The sequence below is a fragment of the Myotis myotis genome, unplaced genomic scaffold, assembly GCF_014108235.1.
Source record: "Myotis myotis isolate mMyoMyo1 unplaced genomic scaffold, mMyoMyo1.p scaffold_m19_p_6, whole genome shotgun sequence".
NCBI classification, from domain to species: domain Eukaryota; kingdom Metazoa; phylum Chordata; class Mammalia; order Chiroptera; family Vespertilionidae; genus Myotis; species Myotis myotis.
In genome coordinates this window covers 33,054,168-33,069,586 of record NW_023416368.1, presented here as the reverse complement: position 1 = coordinate 33,069,586, position 15,419 = coordinate 33,054,168, and the positions used below count along the sequence as shown (strand labels likewise).

The 15,419-nt window shown below is 48.1% G+C and overlaps 1 protein-coding gene across 16 annotated transcripts in view; it reads right to left on the bottom strand.

The window, feature by feature from the left end:
- LOC118659140 (core histone macro-H2A.1) overlaps positions 1-15,419 on the bottom strand; it is a 73,919-nt gene that overhangs the window by 34,616 nt on the left and 23,884 nt on the right. For 14 of the 16 annotated variants that reach the window (XM_036315246.1, XM_036315245.1, XM_036315248.1 and 11 more), the window contains exons 3-4: positions 7,169-7,275; positions 6,563-6,760 (exon numbers count right to left, since the gene is read on the bottom strand). In XM_036315246.1, the coding sequence (XP_036171139.1) occupies positions 6,563-6,760; positions 7,169-7,275 (305 nt within the window). The remainder of the gene's footprint in view (positions 1-6,562; positions 6,761-7,168; positions 7,276-15,419) is intronic. The other 2 variants (XM_036315250.1, XM_036315251.1) reach the window with 1 other exon arrangement.

Sequence of the window (15,419 nt, the reverse complement as noted above, 5' to 3'; positions counted from 1 at the left end):
AGTTAGCACATTGTGGCAAATTCAAACAATGAAATGCACAGACTTGGTGCTGTCTGCTACAAACAACACCTAGATCAATCTCTCAAACACAATGTTAAGTGATAGAGCAAGACAAAAAAAAAAGGAAATATTGAAGTTACTATGAAGGTAATTTTAATAAGTTGTGCAGATTACACCTAAGGCCCTACATCTATTTTATATTAATAATTTTGTATTTTACTTAAATGGGGTCCTCAAAATTGTTAAAGCTTCAGACCCCCATGATTCTCCTCTTTCCTCATGCTGTACATAAAAATAAAGTTGTGATACACACACACACACACACACACTAAAATATTACCTATATACTAGAGGCCCGGTACATGGATTTGTGCACCGGTGGGGTCCCTCGGCCTGGCCTGCGGGGATAGGGCTGAAACTGGCTCTCCGACATCCCCTGAGGGGTCCCAGATTGCAAGAGGGTGGTTCTTGGGTGATGCACCCTGGAATCGGGCTTCTTCCTCTCTGATTCCAGGTGAATCACTCGAGAACCGCAGCTGCCAAGTCACCACAGCTCAGCAGCTCCTGCATTGAGCTTCTGCCCCCTGGTGATCAGTGCGTGTCATAGCTACCGGTCAGAGTATCTGCCCCTGGTGGTCACTGTGTGTCATAGCTATCGGTCGGATGGTCGCATAGGCTTATCCTATATAATAAAGAGCTCATATGCAAATGGTCAACATGCCTTCATGCCCTTGTGCCGGGGCCAGGGGACCTGAGGCCACACCCCCAGCTGGTGCCAGGCCGGGGGACCTGAGGCTGCGCCCCTGCCCTGCGGGGCTTGACGGGGGTGGGGTCAGCTGGGTCTGGGTCTCGCGTGATTTCAAGGTGCACGCAGGTGGGCGGGGACTTGACTCTGGGTCCCGCAGCACGCCCCAGACTGTGACAGGAGGGAGAATTTCATATACATTTTACTAATTATCTTTCATCTCTGGCACTTCTATTATAGAGAAAGGGAAAATAGCAGTATTAAAATATTTCCTCTAATTAATTCCCCTTTAATGTGCACGAATTTCATGCACTGGGCCACTAGTATATAGATATAAAAGGCTAATATGGCCCTAACCGGTTTTGCATAGTAGATAGGAGCATCGGCCTGTGGACTGAAGGGTCCCAGGTTCAATTCTGGTCAAGGGCATATGCCTGGGTTGTGGGCTCGATCCCCAGTGAAGGTCGTGTAGGAGGCAGCCAATCAATGATTCTTTCTCATCATTGATATTTCTATTTCTCTCTCTCTCTCCCTTCCTCTCTGAAATCAATAAAAAAAATTATATTTTTTAAAAAAGGGTAGTATGCTAAGTGTCTAATGATCTGACTTGTTGCTATGACGCTCACTGACCACCAGGGGGCAGACACTCAATGCAGGAACTGCTGTGACACGCACAGAGAAATGGCACCACAGACCTGGCACCCACAAAGCAACACTCACCTTCCCCCAAGTGAGACACAGGCCCTACCACCACCCCGGAGCCACAATCCACCAAACCACTGCTGAGACACCATGGCACAAAATGCGGCCCACAGCCCAGCCTGGAAATGGTGGCTGTGGGCGCCAGGTAATGATGTCATGTAGCAATGCCCAGCTTCCTCTCCCTAGTGACGACTAGCCTCCTTGCAGTTTCTCCAGCCAAGGAACACTACTTGCTTTATAGCCAGGTGCAAACATTTCACACTTTAACCAAATGTCTCTAAACCATTTTCCCATGCCTCATCTCATTTGATCCTCACAGAGGTCCTGGAGTAGGTAGATAGGCAACTCGGTGAAATCCTATTTTCTTTTCATTAGCTGGAAAACGGAGATTTAGAAACTTGACCCGACTGAAAAGAAGAAATGGTGGGACTTGAAAATGACTTCAGGTTTTCTCACTGTGCAGAATATAGTCAAACACTGCTGCAGTTAAATATTTTACCCTTTGTTCTCCCTGCGTGATCTGTAACTACAGAAGAATAATCTGCTTTGTGTTGATATTTACTGCTGTGTTGCTGACAATTACCTGAAAGAGAAGTTGGGGTGCTTCACTGGGCTGGAAAAAGTTTAGCTATATCAGAAAAAAGGTCTAATTAAGCAAGTTTATTATATATATATATATATATATATATATGGCTAAGTTGACTGGCATATGTGCTATACATATAAAGCTCTCACTGGTGCCAATCGCACACGTGTGTTTTGATCTGTCATTGTCGATCGCGAATTTGGTTGACACCTCTATTATAGAGAAAGGGCAAAAAGCGATATTAAAATATTTCTTCTAATTAATTTCCTTTCAATGTGCATAAATTCGTGCACTGGGCCTCTAGTTCAGCCATAAAAATGAAGGAAGTCCTGCCATTTGTGATAGTTCTTGAGGGCATTATGCTAAGTGAAGTAAGTCAGACAGAGAAAGACAAATAGTGTATGGTCTCACTTATATGTGGAATCTTAAAAAAAAAAAAAAAAATAGAAATCAGATCTGTGGTTACCAGAGGTGAAGAGTTAGGAGAAGAATTGCATGAAGTTGGTCAAAAGGTACAATCATGAGTTCTCTTTTAAACCTCCCAACCATCCATTTTACAGATGAGGGAACTGATACCAGAGAGGTCAAATCACTTCCCAAGATCACACAGCCAGAAAATGACAGAACTAGAATATACAGCCAGGTGAGCTGGCACCCTTAACCACTAAGTAACACTGCCAAAACAGTCAGTAACAAGATTATATGTATATAGTTATAGTTATTGTTATATTTAGAGGTAGGTAGGATTCGGAAGGTTACATATATCTACTAGAGGCCCAGTGCATGAATTCGTGCACAGGAGAGGGGGGACGGGGCCACAGGAGGTTGGCTGACCGGGGGAGGGACCGCAAAGGGAGATTGGCCAGCCAGGTGGGAGGGACCACAGGAGGTTGGCTGGCAGCAGGGAGGAATAGGGGGAGGGACTGCGGGAGGTTGGCCGCTGGCCCTGAGAAGGGAACCGACCCTCAGCCCCCCTGGGAAAGGGGCTGTGTCCGCTGCCACCCACCCCCGGTTCCCTGTCCCAGCCCAGGCCCCAAGGCCCCGGCGGGACTGGGAGAGGAGCCAACAGTTGCCGGGCCGGGCGCAGAAGGAACGGATGCTGGATGCCAATGCCACCCTTGGCATCCCACCACTGCGAATTTCCCCACCTCCCCCCTCCTCCTTCCCTCACCACTGCACCACCACTGTGGGGAGGTGGGGGGGGGGGGGGGCAGAGGCCCCTGAGGAAGGGAGAGGACGGGAGCGAGACAAACCCTTGTGTCAAGGGCTGACTTACAATAGATCGCAGCGAGGGAGGTGCTCTGCTATGTATGAAACCTTGACCCAGAAGCAGGTCTCTACAAATGGCTTAGCACCAGGGGCAGATGGGGGCCAGCTGGCTGGGGGAAGGGGCCGTGGGAGAACACTGACCATCAGGGGGCAGCTCCTGCGTTGAGCATCTGCTCTCTGGTGGTCAGTGCGCGTCACAGTGACTGGCTGACCGGTAGTTCCCAGTCATTCCATCATAACGGTGCTTAGGCCTTTATATATATATATATATATATATATATATATATATATATATATATATATATATGCTCTTATGTGCATAGACTTTGTGAAAAGATACATAAAGACTGATTACAGAGACCCATCTGGGGGCATGTGGGGGGACTGGTGGGATTGAGATTCTATTACTGCATACTTTTGCAACATCCTAATTCTTACACATATTACCTAGTCAAAAATACATTATGCAAGTATTCATTGAGTCACTAAATTCTAAGGCTGGGATGGACCCTATCATTTTATTGGAGGGGGTGTAAACTGAGTCACAGACTTGCCTGAGGCCACCCAAGTAGGAAGGAGAAGCCCTAAGGCACTTCCAAGGCTCCAGACTCCTAGCCCTGGTGTGTTCTGTTGCCGTCTCTATTCTCTATTTCCACCATAGCTGACTCAGCTGTCACAACTGGAGACTTTAAAAAACGTCCAATTATACAGAATTGGGGAGAAAATTATGATTTGGAATTCAAGTGTTGACATTTGAAAAATACCAACTCCCTTTCACTGCAAGTACTTTAGCATGTTACTAAGGCTCTCTCTGCCTGTCTCTGGAAAGGTTATTTTCAGAACATTCCACTTAAACCTGGAGTTGCAGGGTTCTCCACTGTTTCTGGGAGCTGACACCACAATTTACATTAAACAAATGTTTTGAAAATTAGCTGTTCACGGTTCCAATTTCAGCTTCCCCCAGGGTTTAATGTTAGCCAAATATTCGTACAGTAAGCAGACAATGTGTTTTATTGTATGGAAGAAAAACAGACCACCATAACAGATTTCCTGCTTTTGTAATCAAGGGAAAAGTGGAGTGTTCGAGTGATTATTGGCATATGGTTATTAGAAACACTGAGTTCCAAATATAGCTACTAGGAGCTAAAGACACACACACACACACACACACACACACACACTGCTATATTTCCAAAAAGATAGAAAAAACCTTAGTGTTTGGTCAATTGGAAATTCAGAAAGTCATTGGCAAAACTACCAGGAGGAATCAGGGTGACAGATAGCAAGGTTCAGCCCACTGTTCCCAGACACACTGGAGTCAGAGAGGCCCAAACATCAATGAGCAGCAGGCCTGCAGGAACAAGGGCCGCGGCTCTGGGCACAGCCTGAGGACAGCTAGGCCAAAGATTGCAGTTCTGCCTTGCTGGTCCCTGACTCCCTGGGGTCCATTATCAAGATATGATGGATTTGGCACCTTCGTCTTCTTTTTTAACATTTAAAAAGGGTTGCACAGCCCTAAACAGCGTGGCTCAGTTGGTTGGAACATCGTCCCATAAATCAAAAGGTTGCGGATTTCATTCCCAGTTAAGGCACATTCCTAGGTTGTGGGTTCGGTCCCCGGTGGGGGCACATACAGAAGGCAACCAATCAATGTTCTCTCTCACATCCATGTTTCTCTCTCTCTCTCTCTCTCTCTCTTCCGTCTCTCTAAAATCAATAAGCATATCCTCGGGGGAGGATTTAAAAAATAATTAGTTAGTTAATAATTAATTAAAAAGGGTTGCACAGGTGCTTTTCTCCTCTCTTTCCCCATCTTGCTCTACACGCTGCCCCCCAAGCCCCTGTCCAGCTGCAAATGTGAAAGGGGGGAAAGAAACTGTTCAATCTGCTAAATTTACAATTAGCAGGAATGAGAATGAAGCACTGTGTGAATTCCCCTGATTCCAAGCCTCCTCCAGGACTTGTGAGCTAGGTGGAATGCAAGCGTCTGGAAATAAACTTACAGGATGCTCTTCAATACCAGATTTCTCTCTCAAAGAGCTGGGAGCGATTCAGAGCCAGGTGGGGTGAGATGGGGGGGATGGGGTGGGTGGTCTGTTGGAAAGAGGAATTTAGATTCTGATGTCTTCAGGAAAGCATTTGTTTACACCCAGAAGGAGGTACTAAAAACATAGCCTCTTCCACCTCAACTAAATAAAGAGTGTGGATGGGAGGTTAGAGGTCAGAAAGGTGTCCCCATGTGGTGAAAGCCAGTCTGTCTGTGGCACAGACAGGCCAGGGACCTGATCTTTGGACAGGTCAGAGGAGGGGATATGCAGCATGTGACTCTGGGTCAGGGCCCCTGGAGCCCATCTGGGAGGTGACCTCACCATCTCACGCTGGTGAGAGGCGTGGGCTCCGGTAGGAAAAATGTCCTTTCACTGCATCAGTAGAACTCAAGAGTTATTTCCAAGAGTTCTTATTGAGGGTCTTACAAAACAGGTAGGTCACCTTCTGCCAAAAGTAATTTCCTCCAGTATGGCTGGAGAAGGATGACTCCTGAGGGGGCACCGCAGGGTAGCACAGCCTTAAAATTCCATCTATAAAGACAGAGCTTTAACTGCACTGCACCTCTGTTTGTTGGGCCTCAAAGCAACTGTGACAACTGCTGAGACGCAGGGCTCAGTGACGAAGGAACACACTAATGAGAGGAATTCGTTCACCACACAATGATCAGCACCCAGGACCTAATCTCAGTCCAAGTTGGGTCTAGCAGGAGGGCCTGAATAATGTGTCTGTTTTACTCCTTAACAAGGCAATCATTCTAAAAAGCAAACTGTTTGGACTGTCCCTGCTGGAACATGCTCAGAGTAGGACAAGCAGTCATGGCAATGCAACATCAGTTCTGAGAGTATCAGGAGCAAGTGAGCAGCTGGCACCTCTGGGCAGGACTCAATGGTAGCTGTCCAAGCACCAGGAAGATTCTGTACACACAGGTCACTTCCCACAGGCATGGGCATCTCCCTGAAAGGCCAGGCATGAGGTCCTTCCATCCTGATCTTCCTGGCACCCACCTCACATACTCCTTGCCTGCAGGAATCCAGTCCCCCAACCGTGTCCGGACTCTGGCCCCTTGAGTAGGACTAGCCCCTCTGTCACCAGATCCCACGTCCTCTGTAGTGCTGCCCCATCGGTGGGATGGGCGCTCAGCGGGAAGGGGCTCTCCTGACAACCACCTATCTGCCCCGCCCTACCCCACACGCCCCTGCCAAATCACATACCTTGGATTTCCGGGCCCCCTTCTTGCCTCCAGCTTTCTTTGACACTGGCTTCTTCTGGGATGGAGACTTGGCCTTTTTGGCTGGGGGTGGCGTGATGATGGCTTCCAACTTCCCTTTGGATCCTCGTTTTTTTGCTAGCAACTCTGGGTGGATGTTTGGTAACACCCCACCACTGGCTATGGTGACTCCTTTTAGTAGCTTGCAGGAAAACCAAAGTAGCAGATGGTGAGCTAGACCAGCCTGCCCCTGACCTTCAAGAAGTCAGCCCTGCCCATCCATGCTTTCGATTTTGGTTGGTAGAGTTCCTCCCTCCATGGCATCTACAAGGATGCTGATGGGACTCAGCTCACTACACAGGGAACAAGTCTTCAGAGTTCCTCACTAGGCGGGAGGGGTGGTTCATTTGAGAGCCAAATACCTTGTTTCATCCCTGCCCCCCACCCCCAATAAGGCCTTCAGGAGAAACTTCCAAGGGGGGCAGGGAAGCTGCTAACAGTCAAAAATGCAGTCCACACCTTTGAAAGCCAGCAACTTGCCAACCTCCCTCTGCACAGACAGCTCTGTGTCTCAGGTGTCTGGGGTAGGTTGGCTAGGAGAGCCCCGTACCTGATTTAGCTCCTCATCATTGGCCACGGCTAGCAGGATGTGCCGAGGTGTGACCCGTCCCTTCTTGTTGTCCCTGGCCGCATTGCCAGCCAGCTCCAAAATCTCCGCTGTAGGGAACAGAGGGGAAGAGCACATGATTGCATTAGAGCATTGGAGGCTCACATGCATCCTCCTGACTCCCACTCATGGAGCTGGGAATGGACACAGGTATCAGTTCACGAAGCAGCTTCCTGAGGTGGGAAGATGCAGGCAGTATGCCTGGCACACGTTGAGCTAAGTCACAGAAGTGCTGAATCAACCCCTGGTCCAACCCTGTTTTGGAGGTGAAGACAGAGGCTTACAGAGGAGAAGTGACTGGTCAGAGGTCCCTCAGTAAGAAGTGGTAGAGCTGAGATCTGAACTTACTTTGCCAGACAGGGCTGCCTGTAGTCGGCATTCAGATGTCACCAAGACCAACCCTGATAAGCCAATGGTGTGGTCTCTAAGAGTGAACCCTGCCTGCATGGAACTGAGCAATGGGTCATGCATGGGTTTCGGGGCCTCAGGGGGCGGTGGCATTTTACAGGTGCTTAGTAAGTCTCTGTCGATGAAGTTGATGGTGACCACCTGCACACTCAGATTCAAAACTGGAAGGAGATGACTAGACTCTTTACAAAGTCAATGTCATAAAAATACTGTCAAACCTTGGTTCTCAAATGTCTCCCATCTTGAATGATTCAGTTCTTGACCAAGGTAAGGTGTTCACAGAAAAAAATGTCTCTGTTGTCAAAACAAACTTCAGTTTTCTACCTGATCACCCTTTCACGCTGATACCTCAGCATGACAAAAAGTGTTTCTCAGGCAACAAAGGAGAGAATGTTTTTATTGCTGGTGAAATCAATGATTAGCACAACTTTAAAACAGAAAGAGGCCATCAAGAGTGCTAACGCCCAGCCCTAGCTGGTTTGGCTCAGTGTATAGAGCATCCGCCTGTGGACTGAAGGGTCCCAGGTTTGATTCTGGTCAAGGGATCATGCCTGGGTTGTGGGCTCAATTCCCAGTAAGGGGCGTGCAGGAGGCAACCAGTCAATAATTTTCTCTCATCATTGATATTTCTCTCTCTCTCTCCCTCTCCTTTCCTCTCTGAAATCAATAAAAATATATTTTTAAAAAAAGAGTGCTGATGCCCAGCACAGATGGACCTATCTCTTGCTAAGTGGAGAAGGGTGCTTGGGAAGCCTAAATGACCTTAGGCCTCTCGGGTGCCTGGCCAGCCCAGTTTGCCCTTCGTTCTCCCGTGTTCATGGAGCAGGTGGCACGTCTGTAGTGCTATTGCCCTGACTACTGCCTGGGAGGGAGCCAACGCAGGAGTCTGACCTGAGCACAGACCCTGAGAATAAGGGCACAGGAAGGAGAGCCGGTCACAGCTGTTGCTGGGCTGGAGCCCTTGCAGCAGGAGGGCTGGAGAGGGGCTGCTGCAGCATGGAGCTGTAGCCCACTTGGCTGGCTTCCTGGCCTCCACCATTCCTTCCCCTCCCCTGCCTGCCCCACTTTCTGAGGCCACAGGTAAGGCCATCAGTGTCTGCAGAGCCAGAATATACAGGAGGCAGGTGGATTACAACCTTTTCCCCAGAATGTGCTAAGAAGTCTTTACCTGGCCTCAGAGAGAGAAAGAAGCACTCACAGTGGTGCCCTAAGCCCATCCCTTTGGCAAGAAGATCGTTTGAAATTGCGGTTTCTCAGAAAAGTGGAGGGGGCCTGGTTCCTCTTCCTGCCTGGAGTGTTAGTGGAAGGCTCTCCCCAAGAGAAGGCACAGAGGCCGTTGGGGGGGCGGGGAGAGGAGGGATGTGGTCTTTTTATTTTTAGCAGTGCTGCTCTATTGGTGCAGGGAAGATGGAGGTGATGAATGCAAAGCCCTGAGGGGGGAAGGGCCTGATTTGGGTAGGGGACAGGCAGTATATAACACAGAGAAATAAAGCAATGGAGTGACTTATAAGTAGCACCCATGGCTGAGAAATCTGAAGATCAATTCTCCGGAATTCCCTTGGACTTCCATGAGCTTTTCCCCCCATGAACTCTCACACTGTGGATGAAACTTCTAATGGCCTGAGCTTCTATACTTGGGAAGTTGCAAGGACTGGGCTCATTTACTGCTAAGCAAGCGGTGGATTCTGTGATGCCAGACTAGATCCACCTGAGAGTGACAATGAGGTGGCGTGGAGGGCCTGGGGGAGATGTGTGCAGTGGAATGAAGTATGATTTGGCTCCTTGGAAAGAGCTGGGCAGGAGTGTCATTCTGTTGCCTTCTTCTCCAAAGAACCAGAAAATCCAAGACTCTATCCTTTTTTGCAAAACTCTAGCTCACCTTTGAACTCAGCCCTGTGGAGTGGGAGGGAAGCTATATCAAGTGGGGGGGCAAAAAAGAGGGGCAGAGATCCATACTCCAGCTAGAATTGAGCAAAAGCCTTGTCTTCCATTTACTCCTGCCTGTTTGCCAGAGGAACAGTTACCATAGTAACCCCTTCATCAAGGGACACCAAAGACAGAGCACCTGGGAGACACACCTTTTATGAGAAGTGGGTGCCCTGCCCCACCCTACACTGCAGCACGAAGAGGGCTGGGCATTTTACAACAGCCAAGGAAGATAGGGGAGAAATCTGACTGGTAACAAAAGCAGGAATCCAGGGCACAAACTCCCCTGGCCAAGTATTCATTAAAACCCACCCTTTTGTCCTCAGTCTGACTGTAAAAGCCCAGTTGCAAAAGGCTTTCCTGGCTAAGAGAGGGCTGCCTGCTGCAGGGGAGGGGAGGTGCAAAACGACAGCAACTGGACAAGATGGAACAGGTCCCATCTGCCCTCCAGGGCATGTTCGGGAAGGAGAGGGTGCCCACACAGCTGAGGAATTGGGGCAGGGTGTGAACCACCAGGAGATTTCCTGATTAGGTTTCCTTCCTAGTAAGTGATCTGGGCTTTGCAAATGATAGAAAGGCTAAATCATGAAAGCCCAGCTCAGCTAGACATGGATTCCTGCCACTGCACCCCAAGCCCACCGGGATGCCCCCCCACACACATACACTGGCTGCCTCCTGGGCTAGGGCAGAGCCAGCATCACCTGAATGGACCCCACACCTCTCCTCAGGGGAAGGTGTCCTGCCCTTGATGCAGCTTCTGGTTTGGAAGGTTCTGGGCAATTCTAAAAAAAATGTGTAACTTCTGCTGGTTCAAAAGAAAAGGAATTCTGAGAAAAAAAAACAGGAAAACACCAGATCTACAGATGCAAATCCTTTTCTCCAGTTTCCAGAGCTCGAAGCTTGCATCCTCTCTTGGAGGGAGTTTTCAGGAGCCACAGCCCTGGGGGCTGTAACCACAACAAATGGAATCCATAAGAAACCACAGGAGGAAACTGGAAAGAGCAGTTAGGAGAAGAAACAGTCCCCTTATCAGGTTCTCCAGTCCTCAAGCCAAGTCTTCCCAGCCAGTGACAGTTTCATTTTGTTACCACTGACCAACTCTAGTTTGGGACCTAAAGCACTTGGGGTCAACTCTGGAGATAACCCTAAGTGTGGTAAGGCTCCCTAATTATAAACACTACAAAGGGGACATACTGAATGAACACCACCAGCCAGCTCATGTGCTATTTTTTAAAGATCTTTTGTTTGTTTATTTGTTTGAAGATCTAATTTTCGAGATACCCAAGAAACTTGGCTCCCACTCTACAGCCTTTGTGCTGGCCTGGACCTTATTCTCTCCTCAGAGCAGCAAGCAATGCAGAGGCACCTTTGGGCCCAACTTTCCCCAGCCTCACTGAGCAAGATCATTTTAAGGCCATTTGACAAAATTCTCACAGCCTTGAATAACAGCATTATCTGGCAGCCTTTTCAGCTACAGACCAGCTGTCTGAACATGAATACCTTTGACAGGTCTACTTTCCAAGTTCACCCAGAGACCAAAGGCTTAGAGTCTTTTTTTTCCCCGTCCAAACATCTTGAACTGAACCATATCTGCTGGATTGAAGCATTCTGTCTATCTTTCTTTAGGGAGATGAAGTCATGGTTTGCAGAATTAGACTCCTAACAGCTAACAGGTGATGTGTGGAGGCTGCGCCAAACTCTAAACACAAGCCTTGCAAAGCAGAGAGTTGGGGGCTTCTACAGAGCAGTTTGAAGCATCTCCTCTAACAGAAGAAATACTGAGAACAACAACCAGAAATCAAAGAAAAGCCAATATTCACATAATCCCAAGGAGAAAACAGATATTTGCTACAAAGCCAACAGCATGACAAGGAATCTGTTTATTGTCATTTCTTCCCAGTCACCAGGCTTCCATCAGCAGTTCGCTGAGTTCAGAACTGTTTTACTCCATCCCTGAAGGCCTTAACTCATCAACCCCAATCGGAGAGTGCTGCTTAGGGTTTCCTGCACCCTGACTGCACCAGTTTTCTCCAACTCCCTCCATGGCCCAGAGTCCACTGGCTTACATCCCACCTTTTCAGGAGATGAATGGCAGAGTCTGAAGCCTGCTGAGCCATCGACCCAGAGCTCCAGGGCCTCACTTGTGGCCACAGCAAAGCTCTCCAGATCTGCCTGTCCCAGGAGCCTCAAAAGGAACCAGGGATTCCACAGAGAAAATAAAACCTACAGCAGTAATTGAAGGTGGTGTTTTCTGTGCAGAGTATAAGGTATTTTATAAGAATGAGTCATTTTGTTGCTTTTCTGTAGATGTTCCAAATCTGACACAAACTTGTCCTGCTGTTAAGCCCAAGTCACAGGCCCCTCATAAGGGCCAGGAGTTTAAAGGTCCAGGTGGCAGCATCTGTCCAGTCTATCACCTTCCCCACAAATTCTCCCAATAAGACAGAAACACAGCTTCATTGGGGAGTTTCTAAAGTCAGCTAATTGTTTTTCATACTTCAAAGTAAAAAAAAAAAAAAATTGCATTATACACATTAACGAAGAGATATTATGATTCTTGCCAAACATTACCTTCATCTAACCCACCAACAGAGCCCCGTGCATGAATACCTTCCCCTTCCGGAAAGCCTTCGTCTACCTTCCCAAATCTCAAGAGCCTCTGTGTCAGCCACCTCCTCAGTCTGTCTTTGGTGGAGGGCAGGAGCCACCAGCACACCGTGGTTAGAGCTGGGGTCTTCTGGGTATACATCCCAGCTCCTGCACTGAACTCTAAGATGCGTCAAGACATACCTGAGCCTCGGTTTCCCATTCTATAGAAGGGGGATGATAACTGAGGTTATCTCTAGGTTTGTGAGGATCAATGAGTTGCCAAGTTACTTGCTGAGAACAATGGGTACATGTAAGCTACTATAATTGAGGCTACTAGGACACTTGATCTTTTAAAAAGTATAGCAGGCTTGATTTCTAGGGAAAGAAAACTAGATTTTCCCCAATTTCCTTTATCAAAATAAATGGCCGGCTGGATGGATGGACCCAGCCAGTGGCTCAGTTGGTTGGAGCATTGTCTTGTGCACCAAAAAGGTTTTGGGTTTGATTCCCGGCTGGGGCACATACCTGAGTAGCAGGTTTGATCCCAGATCAGGGGCCTGTGGGAGGCAGCCAATCAATCAATCAATCAATCTCTCTCTTTCCCTCCCTCCCTCCATTTCACTCTCTCTAAAAATCAATGGGGGGAAAAATCCTTGGGTGAAGATTAAAAAAATAAAAATTAAAAAAAATGGCTGGATGGATCGATAGATAGATGGACGTGCATGACAGCCAAGCAGAGGAAAAAGCAACATAGAAAACCTGGTGTTTCCTCCCCGAATAGTTTACTCTGTGGTTACACTTAACAGTTTACATGTGTTTGAAAAATGCACTTGAACCTGATTAACCTCGGTGCTGCCAGACTTGCCTTGATAGAATGCAGCACCCAGGGTGGCCCCATGGGCAGCCTCTGCTATGGGATGGGGTCCAGGGCTTTTGTCTAACCCAGCAGGGTGTGCTATGGCAGGGGCAGGACCAAAGCCAGCCGCTGAGGCAACACAAGTCAAGGCCCCAGGAAGGAAGGTGGGAGGAGGCGATGCCTGGATTGCAGAAACCTGTTCCAATCTAGGGCCTGGCTGACAGCTGGGCAGGGCCCTCTGGCCCATGAGTCACTTGCTCTCAAGGTCTCTAAATTAAAATACAAGGAAATGGTTAATAAGAATGTTTGTTTTGATATGGAAAATCATAGCCATTTGTTCTTCATTCATCTCAGGAAGGGGTGAACAATCAGAGATGTCTGTTGAAATGAAATGATTTGAAGAGTGTAATGTAAAGAGGAACTCACTTAAAGAGCCCTGACAAGGTGCCATTTCCCAGATGGATGTTTAAGGGAGAAACAAGTTACAGAACAGAGGCTTCCGTGGGGGGCTGCCATGGTGTAGGGAGCAGAGGCAATGCCTGTCATGCACACTTACACACACATTCATCCGGATGTGCAATGCTTAGCCTCCTGGAAGTGGATCGGGGACTAAATCAGAGGGGACATTTTGCTCTACCCTCTTGTGTGCTATCTGAGTTTATCTTGTGCAGTTTATTTCTTCCAAATGTAAAATGAAAACACAGTGTAAATGAGAAGAGGCAGCTATGCTACATTCCACCTCACTGGCCTTCTCAACTCCAAGTCACAAGCACCCTCCTGCCCTGACACCTGTCCCAGCCTACATAATCCTGCAGCACTTCCAATACTGATGAGACCACCTCTTCCCTACAGCCAGCACACGTCACTCTAAAAGCCATCACCCCTCCTATGCTCATACCCATCTCATTCCTCTTAGTCCTTGACTTTCCTCCTTTCTGTCAGTAACTACTTGTCCTTCCAGGCCCATCCCTGCAGGACAGAGGCCCCTGTCCTCTTTGCCCATGCCAGGCCACAGATTGTCTCCAGCCTTTACAGATCATACCCTGTGCCCTTTGGTGATCCTCTGGGGCCCTCAGGGCCTACACGCTCAGGAATATATAGCCTCCTCAGCCAGGCTGCAGCTCCATCATGAACAGGAGACAGACTTGGAGACTAGACATATGCCATCCTCTTGAGAGGTCCACTGAAGACAAGGGAGATAGATGCAAAGTGGGCTGAGTGAACCTGAGTCCTAGTTCTCTCCTTCTAACTAAGGTTTCAGCTCCAGTAGAAAGCCTGCAGGAAATGCTCTTTGAGAGATGGGTTACTGTGCTGAATGACCCTGGAGATGTTCTTTAAACTCTCATAACCTCAATTTCTCTCATAACTTTCCTAAGCAAAATAGGTGGCTTGAGGGTTCAGTGAGTTACCAGAAGTAAATCACTTGGCCAATGCTTGGCACAGGGTGAGTGCTCAACAGATGGCAGACCTTTTGTTAAACTGCTCTGCTTTGCCTTGCCCTCAAAGCACTGTCACAATTATAAGCCACAACCTGAATCTGGAATAGAGACTGTCAGGACCTGGGGTGGAGGTGGGAAGCAAAAAACCCCCACAATGCTGTTCAAGTTAAGTACCCTCATTTTCTGAATGAACAGCAGACACTGACTTTCAGCAGTCAATGTCCAGCTTTACAGAGGCAGCAGATAAATGTTAACCAAAGGCTACCTCAGTTACCAGTTACCACAGGGAGCATCTGTTAGGATTATCGGTGGCCAGGGAAGCCGACGGATTAGCCTTTCCCAGAGGCCCTGGATTTCCAAATGGTTCCTCCAAGCAAGAAATGTGAGCTCTGGCAGGGAATGAGTGTCCTTCTAGAAAGAGGACATTTACAAATGTCTTCTATAGAGGCCATCCGACAAATGTCTCCATCTAGACAAATGGGAGTGTTGTCAATCCCAAGAAAGGACCCCTCAGTGTCAGGTGTCATTGCCAGCCTCTGAAGTGCCAGGAAACACACAGTTTCTGGCCACTAAATGGAAGGCACTTGCTTAAAAATGAGGAAGGTGGGGTGGGAAATGAAGGAAGAAAGGGAGGGAGGGGGGAAAGGTGGGCGCCGAGTCTGAGCTATAGGCTGGCTGAGCAGCCTGGCAAATCTGAGGAGAGTTTTTGTCATCTTCTTGGCCACCAGAACCAGAAGAGGCGGTGGGTAGAGACAGGGAGGTGGAGGGAGGCTAGCTGTCACTAATACCCTTTGGGTTTGTGGCTTTTTACTTTCATATTTTATTATGGGTTGACTACACAGACATAGAAGCCCTTTCGGGCAGGGAAAGAAAGCTAGAGAACTATAAATGTTTTATTAGTTGCTGATATTTTATCCAGAAAAATATTGGGAGAGAAGATATTTGTAGAATTCTTACCCATTTCCTTCTCCTCTCA